The sequence below is a fragment of the Hypanus sabinus genome, chromosome 9 (assembly GCF_030144855.1).
Source record: "Hypanus sabinus isolate sHypSab1 chromosome 9, sHypSab1.hap1, whole genome shotgun sequence".
Lineage (NCBI taxonomy): Eukaryota > Metazoa > Chordata > Chondrichthyes > Myliobatiformes > Dasyatidae > Hypanus > Hypanus sabinus.
In genome coordinates, this window is record NC_082714.1 from 86,812,617 (window position 1) to 86,831,657 (window position 19,041).

A 19,041-nucleotide genomic window follows, 5' to 3' on the forward strand; every position below is an offset into this window, starting at 1 on the left:
CTTTCCTGTGATTTCTGTGGGTAGGGAGCCCCTCAAGGTAACACTGGCGGGTGAGAACGTTGGTGGGCGTTTACTCAGACAAGACGGGATTGTGAAGCCCCAGCGGTACCTCCCCACTTTTATAAAGTGCCGGTCAGACCACACTGAGGGTATTGTGAGCAATTTTGAGTCCTGTGTCTAAGGGAAAGACCAGAATCGGGTGTATTGTCACTGACATAAATGGTAGGCTTTGTTGTTTTGTGGCAGCAGGACAATGCGATACATAACACATTAAAAATAACTGGGGCAAAAGAGGAATAGGGAGGTGGTGTTCATGGGGTGTTCAGAAATCTGATGGCAGAGGGGAAGAAGCTGCGCCTGAAGCATTGAGTGTGGGTCTTCAGGCTCCTGTACCTCCTCCCTGAATGTAGTCATGTCCTGGATGGCGAGGGTCCCTAATGATGGGTGCTGCTTTTAGAAGATCGATATTGGTTTATAATTGTCGTATGTGGAAGATACAGTGTAAATCTGCACTGTAGTTTGAGCTTGAGGGGCAGTTCCTTAGCTGGAGCATTGGAATAATACAGTGCCTGAGGAGTCCACTCAGCCCTTTCATGTACTAGCTCTCCAGCACACTGCCCTACTGGAACATCTGAACTATACCCTGCAGGAACACATTTGCCCCCTCAGTCTACTCCACCATTCAACAGAACTGTGGCTGATCCTTCACCTGCTCCTTCCTTTCCAACTTCCCTGTCCTGGGATTCCTCGATTGTCTGACCCTATCAATCCCAGGCAAAAAAATTATCATCCATGACATGCCTTCATCTTGTTACTTCATCGGAGAGGAGGTACAGGAATCTGAGGAACCACACTCCAAAGATTCAAGAACAGCTCTCAACTCTCCATCACCAGACTACCTCATTATTCATTTTATTGCACTACTTATTTATTTCTGTGGTTGTGTAGTGTAGCACCAGAGACCTGGGTTCAATTCACACTGCTGTCTGTAAGGAGTTCACACACTCTCCCTGTGACTGTGTGGGTTTCCTCCGGGTACTCCAGTTTCCTCCACGTTCCAAAGCCGTACAGTTAGGGTTAGTGAGTTATGGTCATGCTAGAAACTTGGTGACAGAAACAGATTGTCCCCAGCGTATCCTTGGACTCTGTTGGTAGTTGACACGAACGATGCATTTCACTGTGTCGATGTACATTTAAAAAATAAAGCTAATGTTAATCTTTAATATTTATTGCCTTTGCACTCTACTGCTACCACAATTCAACACAAATTTCACGTTCTCCAAGTCAGTGCTAATAAATCTGGACAACAACACACACAAAATGCTGGTAGAACACGGCAGGCCAGGCACTAATAAATCTGGATCAGATTTGGGAACTCAGTCAGGATTGAGACCTGAGGAAATCCATATCGACTCACTTTCTTTGTGTCTCCCCAGAGAAGGAAGTGAACGAACTGATGGAGGAGCTCTTTGAGACGGTGAGTTATGAGGCCTACCTCTCTGCCTCTGGTGTCCTGCCGTTTTCCTTCCCGGCGTTATCCACTGTCCTGCTGTCTCACCCCCCCCCGGTGTTATCCACTGTCTTGCCGTCTCATCCCCCCACCCCCCCCCCCCCGGCGTTATCCACTGTCCTGCCGTCTCACCCCCCCCCCCCCCCCCCCCCCGCGTTATCCACTGTCCTGCCGTTTTCCTTCCCGGTGTTATCCACTGTCCTGCCGTCTCACCTCCCGGCGTTATCCACTGTCCTGCTGTCTCACCCCCCCGGCGTTATCCACTGTCCTGCTGGTTTACCTTCCGGCGTTATCCACTGTCCTGCTGTCTCACCTCCCGGTGTTATCCACTGTCCTGCCGTCTCACCCCCCGGCGTTATCCACTGTCCTGCCGTCTCACCCCCCCCCCCCCCCCCCGGCGTTATCCACTGTCCTGCCGTTTTCCTTCCCGGCGTTATCCACTGTCCTGCTGTCTCACCCCCCCGGCGTTATCCACTGTCCTGCTGGTTTACCTTCCGGCGTTATCCACTGTCCTGCCGTCTCACCTCCCGGTGTTATCCACTGTCCTGCTGTCTCACCCCCCGGCGTTATCCACTGTCCTGCCGTCTCACCTCCCGGCGTTATCCACTGTCCTGCCGTCTCACCTCCCGGTGTTATCCACTGTCCTGCTGTCTCACCCCCCGGCGTTATCCACTGTCCTGCTGTCTCACCCCCCGGCGTTATCCACTGTCCTGCCGTCTCACCCCCCGGCGTTATCCACTGTCCTGCTGTCTCACCTCCCGGCGTTATCCACTGTCCTGCTGTCTCACCCCCCGGCGTTATCCACTGTCCTGCTGTCTCACCCCCCGGCGTTATCCACTGTCCTGCCGTCTCACCCCCCGGCGTTATCCACTGTCCTGCTGTCTCACCTCCCGGCGTTATCCACTGTCCTGCCGTCTCACCCCCCGGCGTTATCCACTGTCCTGCTGTCTCACCTCCCGGCGTTATCCACTGTCCTGCCGTCTCACCCCCCGGCGTTATCCACTGTCCTGCTGGTTTACCTTCCGGCGTTATCCACTGTCCTGCTGTCTCACCCCCCGGCGTTATCCACTGTCCTGCCGTCTCACCCCCCCAGCGTTATCCACTGTCCTGCCGTCTCATCCCCCGGCGTTATCCACTGTCCTGCTGTTTTACCTCCCGGCGTTATCCACTGTCCTGCCGTCTCACCCCCCGGCGTTATCCACTGTCCTGCTGTCTCACCTCCCGGCGTTATCCACTGTCCTACTGTCTCACCTCCCGGCGTTATCCACTGTCCTACTGTCTCACCTCCCGGCGTTATCCACTGTCCTGCTGTCTCACCCCCCGGCGTTATCCACTGTCCTGCTGTCTCACCTCCCGGCGTTATCCACTGTCCTGCCGTCTCACCTCCCGGCGTTGTCCACTGTCCTGCTGTCTCACCTCCCGGCGTTATCCACTGTCCTGCTGTCTCACCCCCCGGCGTTATCCACTGTCCTGCTGTCTCACCTCCCGGTGTTATCCACTGTCCTGCTGTCTCACCCCCCGGCGTTATCCACTGTCCTGCCGTCTCACCTCCCGGCGTTATCCACTGTCCTGCCGTCTCACCCCCCGGCGTTATCCACTGTCCTGCTGTTATACCTCCCGGTGTTATTCACTGTCCTGCTGTCTCACCTCCCGGTGTTATCCACTGTCCTGCCGTCTCACCCCCCGGTGTTATCCACTGTCCTGCTGTCTCACCTCCCGGCGTTATCCACTGTCCTGCCGTCTCACCTCCCGGCGTTATCCACTGTCCTGCTGTCTCACCTCCCGGTGTTATTCACTGTCCTGCTGTCTCACCTCCCGGTGTTATTCACTGTCCTGCTGTCTCACCTCCCGGTGTTATTCACTGTCCTGCTGTCTCACCTCCCGGTGTTATCCACTGTCCTGCTGTCTCACCTCCCGGTGTTATCCACTGTCCTGCTGTCTCACCTCCCGGTGATATCCACTGTCCTGCCGTCTCACCCCCCCGGCGTTATCCACTGTCCTGCCGTCTCACCTCCCGGCGTTATCCACTGTCCTGCTGCCTCACCCCCCGGCGTTATCCACTGTCCTGCTGTATTACCTCCCGGCGTTATCCACTGTCCTGCCGTCTCACCCCCCGGCGTTATCCACTGTCCTGCCGTCTCACCCCCCGGCGTTATCCACTGTCCTGCTGTCTCACCTCCCGGCGTTATCCACTGTCCTGCCGTTTTACCTCCCGGCGTTATCCACTGTCCTGCCGTCTCACCCCCCAGCGTTATCCACTGTCCTGCTGTCTCACCTCCCGGTGTTATCCACTGTCCTGCTGTCTCACCCCCCCAGCGTTATCCACTGTCCTACTGTCTCACCCCCCGGCGTTATCCACTGTCCTGCCGTCTCACCTCCCGGCGTTATCCACTGTCCTGCCGTCTCACCCCCCCAGCGTTATCCACTGTCCTGCTGTCTCACCCCCCCAGCGTTATCCACTGTCCTACTGTCTCACCCCCCGGCGTTATCCACTGTCCTGCCGTCTCACCCCCCGGCGTTATCCACTGTCCTGCCGTCTCACCCCCCGGCGTTATCCACTGTCCTGCCGTCTCACCCCCCGGCGTTATCCACTGTCCTGCCGTCTCACCCCCCGGCGTTATCCACTGTCCTGCCGTCTCACCCCCCGGCGTTATTCACTGTCCTGCTGTCTCACCCCCCGGCGTTATCCACTGTCCTGCTGTCTCACCCTTCGGCGTTATCCACTGTCCTGCCGTCTCACCTCCCGGCGTTATCCACTGTCCTGCTGTCTCACCCCCCGGCGTTATCCACTGTCCTGCTGTCTCACCCCCCGGCGTTATCCACTGTCCTGCCGTCTCACCCCCCGGCGTTATCCACTGTCCTGCTGTTTTACCCCCCAGCGTTATCCACTGTCCTGCCGTCTCACCCCCCGGCGTTATCCACTGTCCTGCTGTCTCACCCCCCGGCGTTATTCACTGTCCTGCTGTCTCACCTCCCGGCGTTATCCACTGTCCTGCCGTCTCACCTCCCGGCGTTATCCACTGTCCTGCTGTTTTACCTCCCGGCGTTATCCACTGTCCTGCCGTCTCACCCCCCCCGGTGTTATCCACTGTCCTGCCGTCTCACCCCCCGCGTTATCCACTGTCCTGCTGTCTCACCCCCCGGCGTTATCCACTGTCCTGCTGTCTCACCCCCCGGCGTTATCCACTGTCCTGCTGTCTCACCCCCCGGCGTTATCCACTGTCCTGCCGTCTCACCCCCCGGCGTTATCCACTGTCCTGCTGTCTCACCTCCCGGCGTTATCCACTGTCCTGCTGTCTCACCCCCCGGTGTTATCCACTGTCCTGCCGTCTCACCCCCCGGTGTTATCCACTGTCCTGCTGTTTTACCTCCCGGTGTTATCCACTGTCCTGCTGTTTTACCTCCCGGCGTTATCCACTGTCCTGCCGTCTCACCCCCCGGCGTTATCCACTGTCCTGCTGTTTTACCTCCCGGTGTTATCCACTGTCCTGCTGTCTCACCTCCCGGCGTTATCCACTGTCCTGCTGTCTCACCCCCCGGTGTTATCCACTGTCCTGCCGTCTCACCCCCCGGCGTTATCCACTGTCCTGCCGTCTCATCTCCCGGCGTTATCCACTGTCCTGCCGTCTCACCCCCCGGCGTTATCCACTGTCCTGCCGTCTCACCTCCCGGCGTTATCCACTGTCCTGCCATCTCACCTCCCGGCGTTATCCACTGTCCTGCCGTCTCACCTCCCGGCGTTATCCACTGTCCTGCTGTCTCACCTCCCGGCGTTATCCACTGTCCTGCCGTCTCACCTCCCGGCGTTATCCACTGTCCTGCTGTCTCACCCCCCGGCGTTATCCACTGTCCTGCTGTCTCACCTCCCGGTGTTATCCACTGTCCTGCTGTCTCACCCCCCGGCGTTATCCACTGTCCTGCTGTTTTACCTCCCGGCGTTATTCACTGTCCTGCTGTTTTACCTCCCGGTGTTATCCACTGTCCTGCTGTCTCACCTCCCGGCGTTATCCACTGTCCTGCTGGTTTACCTCCCGGCGTTATCCACTGTCCTGCCATCTCACCTCCCGGCGTTATCCACTGTCCTGCTGGTTTACCTCCCGGCGTTATCCACTGTCCTGCCATCTCACCTCCCGGCGTTATCCACTGTCCTGCCATCTCACCTCCCGGCGTTATCCACTGTCCTGCTGGTTTACCTCCCGGCGTTATCCACTGTCCTGCCATCTCACCTCCCGGCGTTATCCACTGTCCTGCCATCTCACCTCCCGGCGTTATCCACTGTCCTGCCATCTCACCCCCCGGCGTTATCCACTGTCCTGCCATCTCACCCCCCGGCGTTATCCACTGTCCTGCTGTCTCACCCCCCCCCCGGTGTTATCCACTGTCCTGCTGTCTCACCCCCCCCCGGTGTTATCCACTGTCCTGCTGTCTCACCCCCCCAGCGTTATCCACTGTCCTGCCGTCTCACCCCCCGGTGTTATCCACTGTCCTGCTGTTTTACCTCCCGGTGTTATCCACTGTCCTGCTGTTTTACCTCCCGGCGTTATCCACTGTCCTGCTGTCTCACCCCCCGGCGTTATCCACTGTCCTGCTGTCTCACCCCCCGGCGTTATCCACTGTCCTGCCGTCTCACCCCCCCCGGTGTTATCCACTGTCCTGCCGTCTCACCCCCCGCGTTATCCACTGTCCTGCTGTCTCACCCCCCGGCGTTATCCACTGTCCTGCTGTCTCACCCCCCGGCGTTATCCACTGTCCTGCTGTCTCACCCCCCGGCGTTATCCACTGTCCTGCCGTCTCACCCCCCGGCGTTATCCACTGTCCTGCTGTCTCACCTCCCGGCGTTATCCACTGTCCTGCTGTCTCACCCCCCGGTGTTATCCACTGTCCTGCCGTCTCACCCCCCGGTGTTATCCACTGTCCTGCTGTTTTACCTCCCGGTGTTATCCACTGTCCTGCTGTTTTACCTCCCGGCGTTATCCACTGTCCTGCCGTCTCACCCCCCGGCGTTATCCACTGTCCTGCTGTTTTACCTCCCGGTGTTATCCACTGTCCTGCTGTTTTACCTCCCGGCGTTATCCACTGTCCTGCCGTCTCACCCCCCGGTGTTATCCACTGTCCTGCCGTCTCACCCCCCGGCGTTATCCACTGTCCTGCTGTTTTACCTCCCGGCGTTATCCACTGTCCTGCTGTCTCACCCCCCGGCGTTATCCACTGTCCTGCTGTCTCACCTCCCGGCGTTATCCACTGTCCTGCTGTCTCACCTCCCGGCGTTATCCACTGTCCTGCTGTCTCACCCCCCGGCGTTATCCACTGTCCTGCTGTCTCACCTCCCGGTGTTATCCACTGTCCTGCTGTCTCACCCCCCGGCGTTATCCACTGTCCTGCTGTTTTACCTCCCGGCGTTATTCACTGTCCTGCTGTTTTACCTCCCGGTGTTATCCACTGTCCTGCTGTCTCACCTCCCGGCGTTATCCACTGTCCTGCTGGTTTACCTCCCGGCGTTATCCACTGTCCTGCCATCTCACCTCCCGGCGTTATCCACTGTCCTGCTGGTTTACCTCCCGGCGTTATCCACTGTCCTGCCGTTTTACCTCCCGGTGTTATCCACTGTCCTGCCATCTCACCTCCCGGCGTTATCCACTGTCCTGCTGGTTTACCTCCCGGCGTTATCCACTGTCCTGCCATCTCACCTCCCGGCGTTATCCACTGTCCTGCCATCTCACCTCCCGGCGTTATCCACTGTCCTGCCATCTCACCTCCCGGCGTTATCCACTGTCCTGCCATCTCACCTCCCGGCGTTATCCACTGTCCTGCCATCTCACCCCCCGGCGTTATCCACTGTCCTGCCATCTCACCCCCCGGCGTTATCCACTGTCCTGCTGTCTCACCCCCCCCCCGGTGTTATCCACTGTCCTGCTGTCTCACCACCCCCCGGTGTTATCCACTGTCCTGCTGTCTCACCCCCCCAGCGTTATCCACTGTCCTGCCGTCTCACCCCCCGTTGTTATCCACTGTCCTGCTGTTTTACCTCCCGGTGTTATCCACTGTCCTGCTGTTTTACCTCCCGGCGTTATCCACTGTCCTGCTGTCTCACCCCCCGGCGTTATCCACTGTCCTGCTGTCTCACCCCCCGGCGTTATCCACTGTCCTGCCGTCTCACCCCCCCCGGTGTTATCCACTGTCCTGCCGTCTCACCCCCCGCGTTATCCACTGTCCTGCTGTCTCACCCCCCGGCGTTATCCACTGTCCTGCTGTCTCACCCCCCGGCGTTATCCACTGTCCTGCTGTCTCACCCCCCGGCGTTATCCACTGTCCTGCCGTCTCACCCCCCGGCGTTATCCACTGTCCTGCTGTCTCACCTCCCGGCGTTATCCACTGTCCTGCTGTCTCACCCCCCGGTGTTATCCACTGTCCTGCCGTCTCACCCCCCGGTGTTATCCACTGTCCTGCTGTTTTACCTCCCGGTGTTATCCACTGTCCTGCTGTTTTACCTCCCGGCGTTATCCACTGTCCTGCCGTCTCACCCCCCGGCGTTATCCACTGTCCTGCTGTTTTACCTCCCGGTGTTATCCACTGTCCTGCTGTTTTACCTCCCGGCGTTATCCACTGTCCTGCCGTCTCACCCCCCGGTGTTATCCACTGTCCTGCCGTCTCACCCCCCGGCGTTATCCACTGTCCTGCTGTTTTACCTCCCGGCGTTATCCACTGTCCTGCTGTCTCACCCCCCGGCGTTATCCACTGTCCTGCTGTCTCACCTCCCGGCGTTATCCACTGTCCTGCTGTCTCACCCCCCGGCGTTATCCACTGTCCTGCTGTCTCACCTCCCGGTGTTATCCACTGTCCTGCTGTCTCACCTCCCGGCGTTATCCACTGTCCTGCTGTCTCACCTCCCGGCGTTATCCACTGTCCTGCTGTCTCACCCCCCGGCGTTATCCACTGTCCTGCTGTTTTACCTCCCGGTGTTATCCACTGTCCTGCCGTTTTACCTCCCGGCGTTATCCACTGTCCTGCTGTCTCACCTCCCGGTGTTATCCACTGTCCTGCTGTTTTACCTCCCGGCGTTATCCACTGTCCTGCTGTCTCACCTCCCGGTGTTATCCACTGTCCTACTGTCTTACCTCCCGGCGTTATCCACTGTCCTGCCGTCTCACCCCCCGGCGTTATCCACTGTCCTGCTGTCTCACCTCCCGGCGTTATCCACTGTCCTGCTGTCTCACCCCCCGGCGTTATCCACTGTCCTGCTGTCTCACCCCCCCCGGTGTTATCCACTGTCCTGCCGTCTCACCTCCCGGCGTTATCCACTGTCCTGCTGTCTCACCCCCCGGCGTTATCCACTGTCCTGCTGTCTCACCCCCCGGCGTTATCCACTGTCCTGCCGTCTCACCCCCCGGCGTTATCCACTGTCCTGCCGTCTCACCCCCCGGCGTTATCCACTGTCCTGCTGTCTCACCTCCCGGCGTTATCCACTGTCCTGCTGTCTCACCTCCCGGTGTTATCCACTGTCCTGCCGTCTCACCTCCCGGCGTTATCCACTGTCCTGCTGTCTCACCCCCCGGCGTTATCCACTGTCCTGCTGTCTCACCCCCCGGCGTTATCCACTGTCCTGCTGTCTCACCTCCCGGTGTTATCCACTGTCCTGCCGTCTCACCTCCCGGCGTTATCCACTGTCCTGCTGTCTCACCCCCCGGCGTTATCCACTGTCCTGCTGTCTCACCCCCCGGCGTTATCCACTGTCCTGCTGTTTTACCTCCCGGTGTTATCTACTGTCCTGCTGTCTCACCCCCCGGCGTTATCCACTGTCCTGCCGTCTCACCCCCCGGCGTTATCCACTGTCCTGCTGTTTTACCTCCCGGCGTTATCCACTGTCCTGCCGTTTCACCCCCCGGCGTTATTCACTGTCCTGCTGTCTCACCTCCCGGTGTTATCCACTGTCCTGCTGTCTCACCCCCCGGCGTTATCCACTGTCCTGCTGTCTCACCCCCCGGCGTTATCCACTGTCCTGCTGTTTTACCTCCCGGTGTTATCCACTGTCCTGCTGTTTTACCTCCCGGCGTTATCCACTGTCCTGCTGTTTTACCTCCCGGCGTTATCCACTGTCCTGCTGTCTCACCCCCCGGCGTTATCCACTGTCCTGCTGTCTCACCTCCCGGCGTTATCCACTGTCCTGCTGTCTCACCCCCCGGTGTTATCCACTGTCCTGCCGTCTCACCCCCCGGCGTTATCCACTGTCCTGCTGTCTCACCCCCCGGTGTTATCCACTGTCCTGCTGTCTCACCTCCCGGCGTTATCCACTGTCCTGCTGTCTCACCTCCCGGTGTTATTCACTGTCCTGCTGTTTTACCCCCCGGCGTTATCCACTGTCCTGCTGTCTCACCCCCCGGCGTTATCCACTGTCCTGCTGTCTCACCCCCCGGCGTTATCCACTGTCCTGCTGTCTCACCCCCCGGCGTTATCCACTGTCCTGCTGTCTCACCTCCCGGCGTTATCCACTGTCCTGCTGTCTCACCCCCCGGTGTTATCCACTGTCCTGCTGTCTCACCCCCCGGTGTTATCCACTGTCCTGCTGTCTCACCCCCCGGCGTTATCCACTGTCCTGCCGTCTCACCCCCCGGCGTTATCCACTGTCCTGCCGTCTCACCCCCCCAGCGTTATCCACTGTCCTGCCGTCTCACCCCCCCAGCGTTATTCACTGTCCTGCCGTCTCACCCCCCGGCGTTATCCACTGTCCTGCTGTCTCACCCCCCCGCGTTATCCACTGTCCTGCTGTCTCACCCCCCGGCGTTATCCACTGTCCTGCTGTCTCACCCCCCGGCGTTATCCACTGTCCTGCTGTCTCACCCCCCGGCGTTATCCACTGTCCTGCTGTCTCACCTCCCGGCGTTATCCACTGTCCTGCTGTCTCACCTCCCGGCGTTATCCACTGTCCTACTGTCTCACCTCCCGGCGTTATCCACTGTCCTGCTGTCTCACCCCCCGGCGTTATGCACTGTCCTGCCGTCTCACCCCCCCGGCGTTATCCACTGTCCTGCTGTCTCACCTCCCGGTGTTATCCACTGTCCTCCTGTTTTACCTCCCGGCGTTATCCACTGTCCTGCTGTCTCACCTCCCGGTGTTATCCACTGTCCTGCTGTCTCACCTCCCGGCGTTATCCACTGTCCTGCTGTCTCACCTCCCGGTGTTATTCACTGTCCTGCTGTCTCACCTCCCGGCGTTATCCACTGTCCTGCCGTCTCACCTCCCGGTGTTATCCACTGTCCTGCCGTCTCACCTCCCGGCGTTATCCACTGTCCTGCTGTCTCACCTCCCGGCGTTATCCACTGTCCTGCTGTCTCACCTCCCGGTGTTATCCACTGTCCTGCTGTCTCACCCCCCGGCGTTATTCACTGTCCTGCTGTCTCACCTCCCGGTGTTATTCACTGTCCTGCTGTCTCACCTCCCGGTGTTATCCACTGTCCTGCTGTCTCACCCCCCGGCGTTATTCACTGTCCTGCTGTCTCACCTCCCGGTGTTATCCACTGTCCTGCTGTCTCACCTCCCGGCGTTATCCACTGTCCTGCTGTCTCACCTCCCGGTGTTATCCACTGTCCTGCTGTCTCACCCCCCGGCGTTATCCACTGTCCTGCTGTCTCACCTCCCGGCGTTATCCACTGTCCTGCCGTCTCACCTCCCGGCGTTATCCACTGTCCTGCCGTCTCACCCCCCGGCGTTATCCACTGTCCTGCTGTCTCACCTCCCGGCGTTATCCACTGTCCTGCTGTCTCACCCCCGGCGTTATCCACTGTCCTGCTGTCTCACCCCCGGCGTTATCCACTGTCCTGCTGTCTCACCTCCCGGCGTTATCCACTGTCCTGCCGTCTCACCTCCCCCGGCGTTATCCACTGTCCTGCCGTCTCACCCCCCGGCGTTATCCACTGTCCTGCTGTCTCACCCCCCGGCGTTATCCACTGTCCTGCCGTCTCACCTCCCGGCGTTATCCACTGTCCTGCCGTCTCACCCCCCGGCGTTATCCACTGTCCTGCCGTGTCACCCCCCGGCGTTATCCACTGTCCTGCCGTCTCACCCCCCCGGCGTTATCCACTGTCCTGCCGTCTCACCCCCCAGCGTTATCCACTGTCCTACCGTCTCACCTCCCGGCGTTATCCACTGTCCTGCTGTCTCACCCCCCGGTGTTATCCACTGTCCTGCCGTCTCACCCCCCGCGTTATCCACTGTCCTGCCGTCTCACCCCCCGGCGTTATTCACTGTCCTGCCGTCTCACCCCCCGGCGTTATTCACTGTCCTGCCGTCTCACCCCCCGGCGTTATCCACTGTCCTGCCGTCTTACCTCCCGGCGTTATCCACTGTCCTGCTGTCTCACCTCCCGGTGTTATCCACTGTCCTGCCGTCTCACCTCCCGGCGTTATCCACTGTCCTGCTGTTTTACCTCCCGGCGTTATCCACTGTCCTGCCGTCTCACCCCCCGGCGTTATCCACTGTCCTGCTGTTTTACCTCCCGGTGTTATCCACTGTCCTGCCGTCTCACCCCCCGGCGTTATCCACTGTCCTGCTGTCTCACCCCCCGGCGTTATCCACTGTCCTGCCGTCTCACCTCCCGGCGTTATCCACTGTCCTGCTGTTTTACCTCCCGGTGTTATCCACTGTCCTGCTGTCTCACCTCCCGGCGTTATCCACTGTCCTGCTGTCTCACCTCCCGGCGTTATCCACTGTCCTGCTGTTTTACCTCCCGGTGTTATCCACTGTCCTGCCGTCTCACCCCCCGGCGTTATCCACTGTCCTGCTGTCTCACCTCCCGGCGTTATCCACTGTCCTGCCGTCTCACCCCCCGGCGTTATCCACTGTCCTGCTGTCTCACCCCCCGGCGTTATCCACTGTCCTGCTGTCTCACCCCCCGGCGTTATCCACTGTCCTGCTGTTTTACCTCCCGGTGTTATCTACTGTCCTGCTGTCTCACCTCCCGGCGTTATCCACTGTCCTGCTGGTTTACCTCCCGGCGTTATCCACTGTCCTGCCGTCTCACCCCCCGGCGTTATCCACTGGCCTGCCGTCTCACCCCCCGGCGTTATCCACTGTCCTGCTGTTTTACCTCCCGGCGTTATCCACTGTCCTGCCGTCTCACCCCCCGGCGTTATTCACTGTCCTGCTGTCTCACCTCCCGGTGTTATCCACTGTCCTGCTGTCTCACCCCCCGGCGTTATCCACTGTCCTGCTGTCTCACCCCCCGGCGTTATCCACTGTCCTGCTGTCTCACCTCCCGGCGTTATCCACTGTCCTGCTGTCTCACCCCCCGGTGTTATCCACTGTCCTGCCGTCTCACCCCCCGGCGTTATCCACTGTCCTGCTGTCTCACCCCCCGGTGTTATCCACTGTCCTGCTGTCTCACCTCCCGGCGTTATCCACTGTCCTGCTGTCTCACCTCCCGGTGTTATTCACTGTCCTGCTGTTTTACCCCCCGGCGTTATCCACTGTCCTGCTGTCTCACCCCCCGGCGTTATCCACTGTCCTGCTGTCTCACCCCCCGGCGTTATCCACTGTCCTGCTGTCTCACCCCCCGGCGTTATCCACTGTCCTGCTGTCTCACCCCCCGGCGTTATCCACTGTCCTGCTGTCTCACCCCCCGGCGTTATCCACTGTCCTGCTGTCTCACCCCCCGGCGTTATCCACTGTCCTGCTGTCTCACCTCCCGGCGTTATCCACTGTCCTGCTGTCTCACCCCCCGGCGTTATCCACTGTCCTGCTGTCTCACCCCCCGGCGTTATCCACTGTCCTGCTGTCTCACCCCCCGGCGTTATCCACTGTCCTGCTGTCTCACCTCCCGGCGTTATCCACTGTCCTGCTGTTTTACCTCCCGGTGTTATCCACTGTCCTGCCGTCTCACCCCCCGGCGTTATCCACTGTCCTGCCGTCTCACCCCCCCAGCGTTATCCACTGTCCTGCCGTCTCACCCCCCCAGCGTTATCCACTGTCCTGCCGTCTCACCCCCCCAGCGTTATCCACTGTCCTGCCGTCTCACCCCCCCAGCGTTATTCACTGTCCTGCTGTCTCACCCCCCGGCGTTATCCACTGTCCTGCTGTCTCACCTCCCGGCGTTATCCACTGTCCTACTGGTTTACCTCCCGGTGTTATCCACTGTCCTACTGTCTCACCTCCCGGCGTTATCCACTGTCCTGCTGTCTCACCTCCCGGCGTTATCCACTGTCCTGCTGTCTCACCTCCCGGTGTTATCCACTGTCCTGCTGTTTTACCTCCCGGCGTTATCCACTGTCCTGCTGTCTCACCTCCCGGTGTTATCCACTGTCCTGCTGTCTCACCTCCCGGCGTTATCCACTGTCCTGCTGTCTCACCTCCCGGTGTTATTCACTGTCCTGCTGTCTCACCTCCCGGTGTTATCCACTGTCCTGCCGTCTCACCTCCCGGTGTTATCCACTGTCCTGCTGTCTTACCTCCCGGTGTTATTCACTGTCCTGCCGTCTCACCCCCCGGTGTTATCCACTGTCCTGCCGTCTCATCCCCCGGCGTTATCCACTGTCCTGCTGTCTCACCTCCCGGCGTTATCCACTGTCCTGCTGTCTCACCCCCCGGCGTTATCCACTGTCCTGCTGTCTCACCTCCCGGCGTTATCCACTGTCCTGCTGTCTCACCCCCCGGCGTTATCCACTGTCCTGCTGTCTCACCTCCCGGTGTTATCCACTGTCCTGCTGTCTCACCTCCCGGCGTTATCCACTGTCCTGCTGTCTCACCCCCCGGCGTTATCCACTGTCCTGCTGTTTTACCTCCCGGTGTTATCCACTGTCCTGCCGTTTTACCTCCCGGCGTTATCCACTGTCCTGCTGTCTCACCTCCCGGTGTTATCCACTGTCCTGCTGTTTTACCTCCCGGCGTTATCCACTGTCCTGCTGTCTCACCTCCCGGTGTTATCCACTGTCCTACTGTCTCACCTCCCGGTGTTATCCACTGTCCTACTGTCTTACCTCCCGGCGTTATCCACTGTCCTGCCGTCTCACCCCCCGGCGTTATCCACTGTCCTGCTGTCTCACCTCCCGGCGTTATCCACTGTCCTGCTGTCTCACCCCCCGGCGTTATCCACTGTCCTGCTGTCTCACCCCCCCCGGTGTTATCCACTGTCCTGCCGTCTCACCTCCCGGCGTTATCCACTGTCCTGCTGTCTCACCCCCCGGCGTTATCCACTGTCCTGCTGTCTCACCCCCCGGCGTTATCCACTGTCCTGCTGTCTCACCCCCCGGCGTTATCCACTGTCCTGCCGTCTCACCCCCCGGCGTTATCCACTGTCCTGCTGTTTTACCTCCCGGCGTTATCCACTGTCCTGCTGTTTTACCTCCCGGCGTTATCCACTGTCCTGCTGTTTTACCTCCCGGCGTTATCTACTGTCCTGCTGTCTCACCTCCCGGCGTTATCCACTGTCCTGCTGTTTTACCTCCCGGCGTTATCCACTGTCCTGCCGTCTCACCCCCCGGCGTTATTCACTGTCCTGCTGTCTCACCTCCCGGTGTTATCCACTGTCCTGCTGTCTCACCCCCCGGTGTTATCCACTGTCCTGCCGTCTCACCCCCCGGCGTTATCCACTGTCCTGCTGTCTCACCTCCCGGCGTTATCCACTGTCCTGCTGTCTCACCCCCCGGTGTTATCCACTGTCCTGCCGTCTCACCCCCCGGCGTTATCCACTGTCCTGCTGTCTCACCCCCCGATGTTATCCACTGTCCTGCTGTCTCACCTCCCGGCGTTATCCACTGTCCTGCTGTCTCACCTCCCGGCGTTATCCACTGTCCTGCTGTCTCACCTCCCGGCGTTATCCACTGTCCTGCTGTCTCACCCCCCTGGCGTTATCCACTGTCCTGCTGTCTCACCCCCCGGCGTTATCCACTGTCCTGCTGTCTCACCCCCCGGCGTTATCCACTGTCCTGCTGTCTCACCCCCCGGCGTTATCCACTGTCCTGCTGTCTCACCTCCCGGCGTTATCCACTGTCCTGCTGTCTTACCTCCCGGTGTTATCCACTGTCCTGCTGTCTCACCCCCCGGCGTTATCCACTGTCCTGCCGTCTCACCCCCCCGGCGTTATCCACTGTCCTGCCGTCTCACCCCCCCGGCGTTATCCACTGTCCTGCCGTCTCACCCCCCCGGCGTTATCCACTGTCCTGCCGTCTCACCCCCCCACCGTTATTCACTGTCCTGCTGTCTCACCCCCCGGCGTTATCCACTGTCCTGCTGTCTCACCTCCCGGCGTTATCCACTGTCCTGCTGTCTCACCCCCCGGCGTTATCCACTGTCCTGCTGTCTCACCCCCCGGCGTTATCCACTGTCCTGCTGTCTCACCTCCCGGTGTTATCCACTGTCCTACTGGTTTACCTCCCGGTGTTATCCACTGTCCTACTGTCTCACCCCCCGGCGTTATCCACTGTCCTGCTGTCTCACCCCCCGGCGTTATCCACTGTCCTGCTGTCTCACCTCCCGGTGTTATCCACTGTCCTACTGTTTTACCTCCCGGCGTTATCCACTGTCCTGCTGTCTCACCTCCCGGTGTTATCCACTGTCCTGCTGTCTCACCTCCCGGCGTTATCCACTGTCCTGCTGTCTCACCTCCCGGTGTTATTCACTGTCCTGCTGTCTCACCTCCCGGTGTTATTCACTGTCCTGCTGTCTCACCTCCCGGTGTTATTCACTGTCCTGCTGTCTCACCTCCCGGTGTTATTCACTGTCCTGCTGTCTCACCCCCCGGTGTTATCCACTGTCCTGCTGTCTCACCCCCCGGCGTTATCCACTGTCCTGCCGTCTCACCCCCCGGCGTTATCCACTGTCCTGCTGTCTCACCTCCCGGCGTTATCCACTGTCCTGCTGTCTCACCTCCCGGCGTTATCCACTGTCCTGCTGTCTCACCTCCCGGTGTTATCCACTGTCCTGCTGTCTCACCCCCCGGCGTTATCCACTGTCCTGCTGTCTCACCTCCCGGCGTTATCCACTGTCCTGCTGTCTCACCTCCCGGCGTTATCCACTGTCCTGCCGTCTCACCCCCCGGCGTTATCCACTGTCCTGCTGTCTCACCTCCCGGCGTTATCCACTGTCCTGCTGTCTCACCCCCCGGCGTTATCCACTGTCCTGCTGTCTCACCCCCCGGCGTTATCCACTGTCCTGCTGTCTCACCCCCCCGCGTTATCCACTGTCCTGCCGTCTCACCCCCCGGCGTTATCCACTGTCCTGCTGTCTCACCTCCCGGTGTTATCCACTGTCCTGCTGTCTCACCCCCCGGCGTTATCCACTGTCCTGCCGTCTCACCCCCCCGGCGTTATCCACTGTCCTGCCGTCTCACCCCCCGGTGTTATCCACTGTCCTGCCGTCTCACCCCCCGGTGTTATCCACTGTCCTGCTGTCTCACCCCCCGGCGTTATCCACTGTCCTGCCGTCTCACCCCCCCGGCGTTATCCACTGTCCTGCTGTCTCACCTCCCGGCGTTATCCACTGTCCTGCTGTCTCACCTCCCGGCGTTATCCACTGTCCTGCTGTCTCACCTCCCGGCGTTATCCACTGTCCTGCCGTCTCACCCCCCCGGCGTTATCCACTGTCCTGCTGTCTCACCTCCCGGTGTTATCCACTGTCCTGCTGTCTCACCTCCCGGCGTTATCCACTGACCTGCTGTCTCACCTCCCGGCGTTATCCACTGTCCTGCCGTCTCACCTCCCGGCGTTATCCACTGTCCTGCCGTCTCACCCCCCCGGCGTTATCCACTGTCCTGCCGTCTCACCTCCCGGCGTTATCCACTGTCCTGCTGTCTCACCCCCCGGCGTTATCCACTGTCCTGCTGTCTCACCTCCCGGCGTTATCCACTGTCCTGCCGTCTCACCCCCCGGCGTTATCCACCGTCCTGCTGTCTCACCCCCCGGCGTTATCCACTGTCCTGCTGTCTCACCCCCCCCGGTGTTATCCACTGTCCTGCTGTCTCACCCCCCCCCGGTGTTATCCACTGTCCTGCTGTCTCACCCCCCCAGCGTTATCCACTGTCCTGCTGTCTCACCCCCCCAGCGTTATCCACTGTCCTGCTGGTTTACCTCCCGGCGTTATCCACTGTCCTGCCGTCTCACCCCCCGGCGTTATCCACTGTCCTGCCGTCTCACCCCCCGGTGTTATCCACTGTCCTGCTGTTTTACCTCCCGGTGTTATCCACTGTCCTGCTGTTTTACCTCCCGGCGTTATCCACTGTCCTGCTGTCTCACCCCCCGGCGTTATCCACTGTCCTGCTGTCTCACCCCCCGGCGTTATCCACTGTCCTGCCGTCTCACCCCCCGGCGTTATCCACTGTCCTGCTGTCTCACCCCCCGGCGTTATCCACTGTCCTGCTGTCTCACCTCCCGGCGTTATCCACTGTCCTGCTGTTTTACCTCCCGGCGTTATCCACTGTCCTGCCGTCTCACCCCCCGGCATTATCCACTGTCCTGCCGTCTCACCCCCCGGCATTATCCACTGTCCTGCTGTCTCACCCCCCCAGCGTTATCCACTGTCCTACTGTCTCACCCCCCGGCGTTATCCACTGTCCTGCCGTCTCACCCCCCGGCGTTATCCACTGTCCTGCTGTCTCACCTCCCGGTGTTATCCACTGTCCTGCTGTCTCACCCCCCGGCGTTATCCACTGTCCTGCCGTCTTACCCCCCAGCGTTATCCACTGTCCTGCCGTCTCACCCCCCGCGTTATCCACTGTCCTGCCGTCTCACCCCCCGACGTTATTCACTGTCCTGCTGTCTCACCCCCCGGCGTTATCCACTGTCCTGCCGTCTTACCCCCCGGCGTTATCCACTGTCCTGCTGTCTCACCTCCCGGCGTTATCCACTGTCCTGCTGTCTCACCTCCCGGCGTTATCCACTGTCCTGCCGTCTCACCCCTCGGTGTTATTCACTGTCCTGCTGTCTCACCCCCCGGCGTTATCCACTGTCCTGCTGTCTCACCTCCCGGCGTTATCCACTGTCCTGCCGTCTCACCTCCCGGCGTTATCCACTGTCCTGCTGTTTTACCTCCCGGAGTTATCCACTGTCCTGCCGTCTCACCCCCCGGCGTTATCCACTGTCCTGCTGTTTTACCTCCCGGTGTTATCCACTGTCCTGCCGTCTCACCCCCCGGCGTTATCCACTGTCCTGCTGTCTCACCCCCCGGCGTTATCCACTGTCCTGCCGTCTCACCTCCCGGCGTTATCCACTGTCCTGCCGTCTCACCCCCCGGCGTTATCCACTGTCCTGCTGTCTCACCCCCCGGCGTTATCCACTGTCCTGCCGTCTCACCCCCCGGCGTTATCCACTGTCCTGCTGTTTTACCTCCCGGCGTTATCCACTGTCCTGCCGTCTCACCTCACGGCGTTATCCACTGTCCTGCTGTTTTACTTCCCGGTGTTATCCACTGTCCTGCTGTCTCACCTCCCGGCGTTATCCACTGTCCTGCTGTTTTACCTCTCGGTGTTATCCACTGTCCTGCTGTCTCACCCCCCGGCGTTATCCACTGTCCTGCTGGTTTACCTCCCGGCGTTATCCACTGTCCTGCCA

General features: G+C 60.0%; 1 protein-coding gene across 6 annotated transcripts in view; it reads left to right on the forward strand.

Moving 5' to 3' along the window:
- Positions 1-19,041, forward strand: part of LOC132399562 (GON-4-like protein) — a 122,102-nt gene that overhangs the window by 30,957 nt on the left and 72,104 nt on the right. For all 6 annotated transcript variants that reach the window (XM_059980057.1, XM_059980059.1, XM_059980061.1 and 3 more), the window contains one exon: positions 1,437-1,477. In XM_059980057.1, coding sequence (XP_059836040.1) covers positions 1,437-1,477 — 41 coding nt within the window. The remainder of the gene's footprint in view (positions 1-1,436; positions 1,478-19,041) is intronic.